This window comes from Tiliqua scincoides, chromosome 5 (genome assembly GCF_035046505.1).
Source record: "Tiliqua scincoides isolate rTilSci1 chromosome 5, rTilSci1.hap2, whole genome shotgun sequence".
NCBI classification, from domain to species: Eukaryota; Metazoa; Chordata; class Lepidosauria; order Squamata; family Scincidae; genus Tiliqua; species Tiliqua scincoides.
Window position 1 is genome coordinate 139,844,036 of NC_089825.1, and position 11,372 is coordinate 139,855,407.

At 45.5% G+C, this 11,372-nt stretch overlaps 1 protein-coding gene across 1 annotated transcript; it reads right to left on the minus strand.

Moving 5' to 3' along the window:
* Positions 1-702: 702 nt before the first annotated feature.
* LOC136653913 (vomeronasal type-2 receptor 26-like) lies at positions 703-3,664 on the minus strand. The gene is made up of 3 exons (XM_066630784.1): positions 3,506-3,664; positions 2,064-2,109; positions 703-1,613 (listed from the first exon to the last, which is right to left on the minus strand). Exons 1-3 carry the CDS (start codon positions 3,662-3,664, stop codon positions 703-705), a joined length of 1,116 nt encoding a protein of 371 aa, XP_066486881.1.
* Positions 3,665-11,372: the final 7,708 nt, after the last annotated feature.

The window sequence follows — 11,372 nt, forward strand, 5'->3', positions numbered from 1 at the left end:
GTAAAACTGAACGAAAGGAGATGCCACTGAAGGCAATGGGAGCTGTTGGGCCCTGTCACACCCAGAAGGCTCACTCCCATTGGCTGAAATGGCTGTCCATTGACCTGGTGGAAGAGCACTGTAGCCAAGCAGGGCTAAAGGGAGGCAGCCTGGTGGCAAAGGGATGGGATGCCAGTGGTGGCAGCAGCATGGCCAGGATCCTCTGCTTGGTAGCAGCCCTCCACTTGTGCTGTGCTGCCTGGCTTCCTTGGCTGGGTTGTGCCCCGGCACGTATTGTGCTACTCCCACCAAGGTCCTGTCAGCGTGCGAAAGACTCAGACTTTGGAACATTCTGGGTTTTGGAATTCCAGATAAGGGGTAATCAACCTCTCTCTCTCTCTCTCTCTCTCTCTCTCTCTCTCTCTCTCTCTCTCTCTCTCTCTCTCTCTCTCTGTGTGTGTGTGTGTGTGTGTGTGTGTGTGTGTGTTTGCTTGTGTGTGTATACACATTCTTTTTCATCAAGTTAAGAGCAGGGCTCTGCTGGAACAATAATTGGGCAAAAAAAATGACACATGAGGAACCTTCTCTAATGTACTAAATGCATGCATGTTCCAAAGTGTTTTACAAACAGCAAAGTAGTTGGACTTAACAATTTTTTTAAAAGACAAACCATAAAAGTGAGGGGGAAAATAACGAGACAAATAAGAAGAAAGAGAAGTTCAGTCATGTAGCAAAATCCTTTTTCCTTACTAGCTGTTCCCTGATATTCAGTTCAGGCTTCAGAACAATAATGTAGATTTTAGGGATGAAGATGCAACCCAGCAATCCAGCACTGGAGGCCAAGATGGAGAAGATCTCCACGGCCACCATGTATTTCCCCTTGGTGCTCAAGTAGGCCGGGATAAATGATACCCAGACACTGCAAAACACCAGCATGCTGAAGGTGATCAGCTTGGCTTCATTGAAAGTATCCGGCAGTTTTCTGGCAAAGAAAGCCACAGCAAAGCTGATGATGGCCAGAAAGCCCATGTAGCCAAGCACAGTGTAGAACATGGTGGGTGCACCTTCGTTGCATTGCACTATGATTTGAGTGGGCTGAGAATGCATGTCTGATTCTGGGAAGGGGGGAGACGTGGTCAGCCACACTGCACAGATGCCACTCTGAGTCAGAGAAGAGAGTATGATGACTGACACTGCCAGTCTTTTCCCTACCCATTTCCTCATCCTGTTTCCTGGCTTAGTGGCCATGAAGGCCACCACCACAGTGAGGGTTTTGGCCAAAACACAGGAAACAGCAATGGAGAAGATGATGCCAAACACGCTTTGGCGGAGAAGGCAGGTCACCCTCCCAGGCTGGCCAATAAACAGAAAGGAGCAGAGGAAGCAAAGCAGCAGAGAGCAGAGGAGGGCACAGGTGATGCTCCAGTTGTTGGCCTTGACTATGGGAGTATCGTGGTGTTGAATGAAGACCCACATCACTATTCCAGTGACTGCAGAAAAGAAGAGAGCCAAGGAAATCAATGTAGTTCCCAAGGGCTCTTGACTCGACAAGTAAGTTATTCTTTTAGGGATGCACTGATCCTGCTTCCTGTTTGGGTGGTGATCTTCTGGGCACTTGTGGCATTCTTCTGCATCTGGAAATAACAAGCAAATTCATGCAAATATAGTACAGGAGAACTTGCACACAGTTTGTGATTTTATTTAGTTATAGTTCCACATACCGTTATTTAAATATTGTCAAATTCTGCTCTATGGATTATAGCAAGCCTTTCATCATCAGGATTAATCTGTCATGTGGAGCTTCTTACGACGGTGGAAGGCACATCCACTGTTGGAAAATGGCGGCCAACAGAGCAGGCAGCACTCCATTGGTGGCCATTTTTATGAGCGCTGCTTCATGAGGCAGCAGTGCTGCAGCTCAGCCAAGCAGACCCTGCAGAACCTAGTAAGGTCACAGTGGGGGCAGGTGATGGATAGGAGGGTGTGTGGGGAGAGGTGGTTAGTGGCAAAACTGGGTGAAGAGGGGGAGGAACAGGGGCGTGGAGGCAGCAGGAGTTGATGTCCCTTTGTACTCTTTTACTTACCTGTCTGGACCGAGATGCTATCTTCAGAGCACTGAGCGCAGTCATAGCAACACACCTGGGCACCCTGACGAACAATCCTGCTGTGTCCAGGAGGACAACTGTCAACACATGTGGACTGTGGAAGCATCTATCAACAAGTAGAAAAGCATCACATTGAGAACCTGAAACCAGCCATTTCTTCCTGTGGTCTGTCATGTTGAGTTCAACCTATTTACCCACAGAGGTTCTAAGAGGGATAATAATAATAATAATAATAATAATAATAATAATAATAATAATAATAATAATAATAATAATAATAAACAACTTTATTTGTTTCCCGCCCTTCTCCCTGAAAGGGACCCAGGGCGGCTAACAACATGTAAAAAACAGACTTAAAAAACATAAATTAGCACAACAGCAGATAAAAACATATTGAAAAACACATTAACAGAGACCATAAAAACGGTAGTCAGATTAAAAGACAGAATAAAAAGAGCACAAAAGAGCAAGTCACAGCGGACTCAGGCCTGTAAAAAACTACAAGATGTGTAAAAAATGTTAAGAAGGCCAAAAAATCAGAAGGCTTGTATAAACAGCAGTGTCTTCAGGCCTCGCCGGAAACTCTCAAGAGAGGGAGCCATTCTCAGGTCAAGGGGAAGGGAGTTCCATAATGTTGGTGTCACTACTGAGAAGGCCCTATTTCTTGTCGCCGCCCCATGTACCTCCTTAGGCGGCGGCACTTGTAAAAAGCCTTTCTCTGATGACTTAAGAGGACGAGCCGGATTGTACGGGAGTAGACCGTCTCTAAGATATCCTGGCCCAGAGCAGTATAGGGCTTTAAAGGTCAAAACCAGCACCTTGAATTGGGCCCAGAAACGAACGGGCAGCCAATGTAGCTCCCGGAGAAGTGGACTGACAGAGTAAGACCGCCTAGCTCCAGTGACCACATGGGCTGCCGCATTCTGCACTAATTGCAGTTTCCGAACCGTCTTCAGGGGCAGCACCACATAGAGTGCGTTACAATAATCTAACCTTGATGTCACCTTGATGTCACGATCCAAGTACGGCTGCAGCTGGCGCACCAGCCGAAGCTGAGCGAAGGCCCCCTAGCCACAGCCGCCACCTGGGAATCCAGGAGCAGCTGCGAGTCCAGGAGAACCCCCAGGCTGCGAACCTGCTCCTTCAGAGGGAGTGCAACCCCATTCAGAGCTAGCCGATAATCCAGCACCTGCATCGAGGATTTCTGAACCAGGAGAGCCTCTGTCTTATCCAGATTTAATTTCATTAAATTAAATGAAATTGATTGAAAGAGTCTCTGTGACACTCAAAATACCATGGTGCAACAGGGCCTGAGACAACAACAGCACTGAGAATGAAGTGTTCTGGGTCAGAGCACACCCTTCCTCTGATCTTTTTCTGCTGTGGATTCTACAATTCAGGAAGATAATAGAAATCCTCACTTGGCTGTACTTGTGATTCCACACTATGGCACTTCTGTTGATGGTGAACTCTTTTCCTGCAGGAGCCCAGGGGTCCATCTGTCCAACACGGATTCTATGAAAGGACTTATTGGGATATGTGACTGTGTTCATGATGTCATATGGAGCTGCCAAATCCATGTTTTCATCAAAGAATATTTCTTCCCCGACACTATTGTTGAAGTGAACATTTTTCAGAAAGGAGTGAAGCTAGTTTGGAAGTGAGAAAAATGTGAATGAGCTGCTTTCAGTGGTCAAAACCTAGTGCAACTTCCCTGAAACTCTTGGATTTGTTACATTTGCGCATAAGTTAATGGCCCTATCCCCAGGGCCACAGCACTAGTCTTAAGTGTGCGGCCCTGGCAGCAGCCATCACAAACGTACTGTAAAGTGATGGAATGTTTATAGTTATTAGATGCAGTTTGAGGCACATTTGCCTGGAAGTAACCCCATCTGAACTCAGTCTAACTTTCTTGTAAGTGGAGACATGCATAAGAATGCCCTGAATATCAGTGATCGGACTGTGGGGGAAATGCACCACGTCCTGGATGACATTCATAAGCACACTCCCTAACTCCCACCAATTTTGTCCAAATTATGGCCCACCCTGTATTCTTCTTAGAAATGACTCATTAGAGAAGACTAATTAAGGCCCAAATCCTAACCAACTTTCCAGCACTGACATGGCTGTGCCAGTGGGGCATATGCTGCAGTTGGGGGCAGTCATGGAGGTGTCCTCAAGGTAAGGGAATGTTTGTTCCCTTATCTCGGAGCTGCATCGCCCTGATCTCGGTCCTGGAAAGTTGGTTAGGACTGCGCCCGAAAGGGGACTGCACAAAACCTAAGATGATTTTGCCAGTCCTGGTTAAATTACTGAGAAAACACTTCCATTTTTGCCATATGTGAAACCAGCAGGAAAGAGAGAGGGTGCTGGTAATATCTGCAGTAGGGCAAGGTACTCTTGCCAATTACAGGTTGAGCCTATTTATTTGTGTGGATTCTGTTCCAAGCACTCACATAGAAGGTAAAAAACGCACTATAGCAAATCAATGCATAAAACCAAGTTTCTTTTCTCTGGTGATTTAAAAACAACCTTGCTGACCTTTGTGATGTAAGATAAGAGTCATTAAGAAGACAATCCATCAATCAGTTGTCCTGCAAGGGCTTACAAAGGCACTTCACTCAGTCCCTCCCTTCACCAATGCAAAGTGATTACCTTTCTTTCACATGCTCAGGAGGAAGGGAGGGGTCGCCTGGAGAGAGAAGGATTGATGGATTGTCAGCCAGCTGCCCTCTCTCTCTCTCTCTCTCATTAAGGAAGCTATTGTTAAAGGACTGGTCAGTTTTTTAAACTGATTTTAAAGGGATGCATTTTTCCCCTTCTCCAGGGATCAGCATATTCCTTCTCATTTGCAGTGGCCATTCATGTTGAGTCAAATTTGTGTATAAAAAATCAATGTATAACAAGGCTGAACCTGTATGATGTTTCTTATTAAACTGAATTAACAGGAGAATCCACTCTACCTGCCAAGGATGAACTTCCCTGAAGTCCCATGAACCTCCATCTCCCATCAATTTCTGCTTTGACTTCAATGAATATATGGCATGGAGCGCATGTGCCAGAGCATAAACAGAATTGTAGATGCCATAACTATGACCAGGCATTCCTGTTTCAAATATGGACTTGGGGAGGCTACTCAACTTTTCCCTCCCAGTGCAGCGTTTTCCTGCTGGAACATATTTGTCAGCTAAAGGCAATGAACAGTGAAATACTAGGGTCCAGAAGAGCTGGAACTCAACATGATGAAATTCTTTAAGAAATAATGTCTCAAGAAAATCTGCATATCCTGCCATTTCATTTGTGTGGAGTGCAAAGGACAAAGTGCCATTGAAAGTTTGTGGTGTGAATAGATCCAGATGGAATACAGAAGAGAAATCCCAGTGAGCTGTTATGATCCAAACCCTCTGTATTGGTTTCATTTCATCATATTCACTTTTTGATAGAATCTTGCGTAAACCCTCCATGGAACGAAACCCCCCATGAACAAGAATCACGTTGCTTTTGGCTGAGGAGATGGTGGAACGTGTTTGTTCCAGTTGGTCATGAATCTGCTTTTCCATTTCTCCCAAGAAGGACTTGAGCATTGGAACAACTTCCCTAAAAGCGATGCAAATGTGGCTCTGGAGGAGCCTGGACTTCAGGATCCGCCAGAAGGTCTCTCCGCTGTCGTCATCTGAGACAATGAGGCCAACCCAGGTCCATCCGAAATGCCGAAGCAGCTGCACAATCCCATCGTACTGAGCCTTTTCATTTGGGATCATCCGGTATAAGGAGGGGAACTGAGTTTTGTCACTTAAGGCCGGATCAAAGGAGCCGTAACTGAGCTAAAAGGAATGCCAGAGATATTTTCAGAGCTAAGAACCATTCACAATCTGCAAATAGCAATTGCGTCCCCTGATGCGTGACACAATAGAAGTTTGATTTGAATTTGTGTTTCATTGTCCAGCAAATATTGTGGAGATTTCTGATACTGCTGACTGGCCAGGATTACTGGAGTGCTAATTATATCTTATGCACAATGCCACATGTCAGAGTCCAATTAAAATTTTTAAATGGTTCAGGATTTGGCATAGAAAATGGGCAGGTTGTACTTTCCTTCCTTGCCCATTGCTTCTTTACTACCAATTTCTCAAATTTTCCCCTCCCCTGAGTGTGCAAAATGAAGGCCAGCACATGTTATGAACACTACCAGTTGACACATTGCTGGTAGCAGGAGGGCAGGAGGTCTGGTCTAGAGGGCTGAGCCTCCAACTGCCTGAAGATGAAGGTCGCCAGTTCGAGGCCACCAGCACCAAGAACGGCAAGACCTTGAAGCAGCTGACAAGCTGAGCCGAGTTATTCCACCTGCTCTTCGGAAGGAGCTGCTTGTCAGCCTGTGTGGGAGGAGGCCAGAAAGTGATAACAGACCGCAAAAGTTCCATCTGAAATGTTGTGTGGTTCTTGAAAAATAGAACCTTTCTTTAATTGTAAAAATCCCTACGGGGATTTAAACAGCCTGCCTACGTAAACCATTTTGAATTAAGGAGAAATCTGAGGAGGAATCTGACAACCAAGAAAGGCGGTATATAAATACCTGTATTGTTGTTGTTGTTATTGTTATTGTTATTGTTATTGTTATTGTTATTGTTATTGTTATTGTTATTGTTATTGTTATTGTTATTGTTATTATTATTATTATTATTATTAGAAGAGCTTAGCTTCTGGTTTTCTAACTAGAAAGCAACCTAACTCTAATACCCAGTATGCACACATTCTCATGCAAAGTGTAATTAGAACCTGATTGAAACATGAATGGCCAATACTAAGCAAAGAGAGCACAACAGAGTCTTTTGGCCCATCAGTTTGGGTGAGACATATGTAGAAATACAGCATGTTTGCCTTCCCTAACTTTTATATACACAGAGATGAAGGCACATACCTGTGGTATCCTATAGAGATTGACAATGTGGGGCATCTGCCTGGCGTTATAAGTGGTGAGTCCTCCAATGATAGCCCTTAGCTTGACTTTCATTCCACAATTGTAATTGAGGGGATTCTGAAATGCTGAGAAAAGAACTTCCATGGTGCCAGCACAGGATCCCTTTGCATTGAAAGCATTTAGACAGAGTGTGGAACTCAGTGAGTTGTTGGGTAAAAGGTTGGAATTTGTGTTGATCTCACTTACGGTAAACCAAAAAACAGAGACATGGTGGAAGTTCTGAGGTACTAAGCTGTACAGAAGTATGCTCGTTGAATATTAGACCTTGTACGTGTAGACAAGCATAGTATCTCTGAACTAAGGTATAGCTACTAGGCACTGAGGTTTGTAATACTTAATATCTCATAGTAGGTCTTTTGTATTTTGTTCCTTTAGAACAGGGATGGCCAACCCGCAGCATACCCCATGCCATGTTTTATGTAGAGAATCTTCATTGTGCAACTCCACCTTAATGTCACTTTCAGCGATTACCATGACAGATAAGTAGAGCTATTAGAGCCTCCAAATTTAAGGGCAGTATATCTCCCAGTGCCAGAAGGTACAAAGCCAGAAGGCTGGGAGTGCTGTCTGGTGCTTTCTAAAGTCATCTGACTGAGACCAGAAAGGTGGCCTGCATCAACCCTGAGTCCAACCCAGCAGGACTTGTTCCAAGGTGCATGTAATGTATGTTCATTGCCCTTCTGCACAGCGAAGCCTCCCTCTGCCTGCCCATCTTCTCATCCTCAGAGATGATCTTAGCCAGGATCTCTTTGCAGATGGTTTTTCTGAAGATGTGATCTTTGCCGAACTGGGCTTTGCTGATCTTGTTGGTCATCTCTGGTTGGCACCACCACCTTCTCGTTGGCACCACCCCATTCCATCCCTGCCGCCTTCTACAGCCACCCCTTGCCTTTTCATTTCTCTACCAATACCGGTCTTCTCAGGTAAGAAAGTAACCCACCAGTTGGCGGAATGCAACTCACTGGCATCCGCCCTATTGGTTTTCTGTCCTGTCCGTCATTCTTTTCCTACCCTTCTCCCATTTTCCAACTAGAGCAAACCAAGAGGAGTGGGCGTGGCTGCCCTGAATGGACCCATTACGGTGTTAGAAACTTGGGGGCATGCTGTGTAAGGAGTTGCAAAGGAAGCAAGCAAACCATCAACTGCTGCAATGCTTTCTTTGTTATGATTTACATGTTTTTCAGAAATGCATGGCGACTTTGTGAGTGCCACTTTATGACGTAAGTGACGTCATTAAGCAGCTAATGGTCAGAAATCAGACCCTGTTCTCATATAAAAACTCATTAACTGCAAATGACAGAAGAGAAAGTACGCAAATCTTGATCATATCTCAAGATTTGGGAGAACCCAATTTTCATGTGGGCCGCCTTTTCAGTCATAACACCTCAGAAGCTGAGAGCCTGAGGGCCAGATAAAAAGCTTCCGGGGGCCGCATCCAGCCCCTGGGCCTTATGTCTGACACCCCTGCCCTAGAGACTGGGGGAGCTTTGTGAGCGGAAAAGGGTTATTACCAAGGAGTGGCCACCAAGATCCCGAGTTCTGCAAAGGATGGCACTGGAGAAATGGGAGCCCTAATGCAGAAGACTCTAGACTGGGAAGGAGTGGAGGCCAGGAGGAGGGAAGAGAAGGAGGGAAGAAGCAATGTCTGAAACTGAGCAAAAACGAGAGCAGAGAACCCCTGGCTTCAGCATTTCCAGAAACTACATATCTAGCCATCACTGCATGATATTGAAAGTCAATGCACATTTTTAAACTTCTGCACCTCAAACGCTCCGCATCTGATTCCTCTGAAATTTGACCAGCATATGGTGCACAATAAGGCTGCAATCCTATACACTCTTTCCTAGGAGTAAACCCAGTTGAGCACAATGGAACTTACTTCTAAGCAGACATGCATAGGATTGTGCTGTCAGTATATTCTCTGAGCCTTGGTTGATACATTTCAGACAATATTTTTTTTCATGTTACAATTAATGGAATGTTTATAATGGGGAATGCAGTTGGATTCATCGGCATTAAATGGCCCCATTATAACGAGGTCAAAGATAATGAAGACTTTCCCCCTTCTAGTCACAGAAATATTGAGAATGTCCATTTTCACACACTGAGGAACTACTTACATGCCACTTTGTGAGTAAAGTGGGCGTGTAGTAAAGTGGAACTCATCCCAAAAGTTAAGGAAAAGAGAGACAAATTCAGCAATCAGTATTTCATCTGGAGAAGCCTCAATAGGATTTGGAGACATCGGCCTCCAGCCACATTGGGAGTCCTGGTGCTTGCAGAAAACATGAGGCAGCAAAAGGAGCAGCAGCAATGCCATCTGCCCGTAGTTCTTGTCCACAGCTAAACCGGTCGATGTTTGTTGTGTGACACACACCAACTGTACAGTCGCCACAAGAATCAGTCTTGAAAGAAGTTCCTACAACCAAGACACTGCTGCACCCAATTCCCCACCTGGAGTCTCAAACTTTCGGTTGATCCTTCCTCGCCTGCCTCCAATTTACCTTGAAGAAGCTGGTAGCTGACAGGTTGCTTTGGAACCAGCCTTCATAGATGGAGTGCCTCATCAGCTCCTGGGATGGATTCATCTGTTTCTGTTTTGAATTCTGCTTGTGGTCTCTGGTTAGCCATGGGACTTTTGGAGCTAGATAAGTATAATTATCTGAATTACAGGGTTGAGAATTGCCATTTCCAACATGCTCAGTTCTCTGCAAAACTCAAGAAGTTATGTCTGTTGGCTATACAGCCAGGGATCAAACTCACTGCATGATGGCTATTGAGTCGAAGTTTCTGAACAGTTTTGATTTAGACTAGCATGAGAACAGTGGAAATAGAAGTGACCACAGATGACCAGTTTGGATTTCTATCTGTGGCTTTTAGCCAGCAGTAGTGGACCTACCATTCACTGAAAGGGGCTAATGTCCAGGTGCAAAGCTCTGCATGGTCTAGGACAGGGGTCGGCAACCTTAAACATTCAAAGAACCATTTGGACCCGTTTTCTGGAGAAAAGAAAACCTCGGGAGCCACAAAACACTTTTGACATTTAAAATGAAGATAACACTGCATATATAGTTTTGTTGTTGTTTTTTTTTACCTTTATGCTCTTATAGGTCCCATTTTTATAATGTAGCCCCCTATTGTAGGTCCCCTGTAGGTGCTGGGGCACCTTCCTTATGAGGAAAGGCTATGGCGTTTGGGCCTCTTCAGCCTAGAAAAGAGGTGCCTGAGGGGGGACATGATTGAGACATACAAAATTATGCAGGGGATGAACAGAGTGCATAGACTAGAGATGCTCCTTACACTCTCATATAACACCAGAACCAGGGGACATACACTAAAGTTGAGTGTTGGGAGATTTAGGACAGACAAAAGAAAATATTTCTTTACTCAGCGTGTGGTTGGTCTGTGGAACTCCTTGCCACAGGATGTGGTGATGGCATCTGGCCTGGACGCCTTTAAAAGGGGATTGGACAAGTTTCTGGAGGAAAAATTCATTACGGGATACAAGCCATGATGTGTATGTGCAACCTCCTGATTTTATAAATGGCTATGTCAGAATGCCAATGCAAGGGAGGGCACCAGAATGAGGTCTCTTATTATCTTGTGTGCTCCCTGGGGCATTTGGTGGGCCGTTGTGGGATACAGGAAGCTGCACTAGATGGGCCTATGGCTTGAACCAGTGGGGCTGTTCTTATGTTCTTATGTCCTTTTATTATGCAGCACCAAGAAAATATTTTTTTTATTTACTATTTACTTACCTTTGCTCTGCTGTTGTCCTGGTCCCTGGATCTTCTCTTCTCTGCTCCTTCTTGGCGCACTTTGTCAACTGAATGATGCTGGTGTGTGCCATGTCGTCAAGATGGCGTCACCAGCAAAGCCCTGCTGAGTGCCACCTTGTCAGGTTCAGTGAGGAAGAGAGGGCATGCTCGGAGTGAAGGGAAGGTTATAGGCCAGGGTCTGGGCCACACCCCCACATAGGTCATCCAAAGGAGACAGGTAAAGTGTAGGCTAGGGTCACTGGGCTATGGCTTACTTAACCCTTTCAGGACAGTATCCTGCCACCTCTGGACAGCAGACGGAGTTGCACCAAACTCCAACAGGTGTGACCCTAAGGTCTCGAGGAGGAGGGGGAAAAAAGGGGCTTTGTGGGCACTGAGTAGTGAGCCCCACTGAAAAGGACAGGGCTCCCCTCACGCCCAGGGAGGCCCAAGACACCAGGCAGCCAGCAGGGACCATCCCTCGTGCTTCACCTGAGGGGAGGGGCTCCCACCTACCCCTCAAACCTGGACTGCAGTTTGCAGCACCCTCCC

Excerpts from the sequence above, each read along its gene's own strand:
- LOC136653913 (XM_066630784.1), bottom strand. The coding sequence starts at position 3,664 with ATGGATTTGGCAGCTCCATATGACATCATGAACACAGTCACATATCCC. Across the intron at positions 2,110-3,505 it reads GGAATCACAAGTACAGCCAA|TATGACTGCGCTCAGTGCTC; the intron begins GTGAGGATTTCT and ends CAGGTGTGTTGC. Across the intron at positions 1,614-2,063 it reads TAGCATCTCGGTCCAGACAG|ATGCAGAAGAATGCCACAAG; the intron begins GTAAGTAAAAGA and ends TGTTATTTCCAG.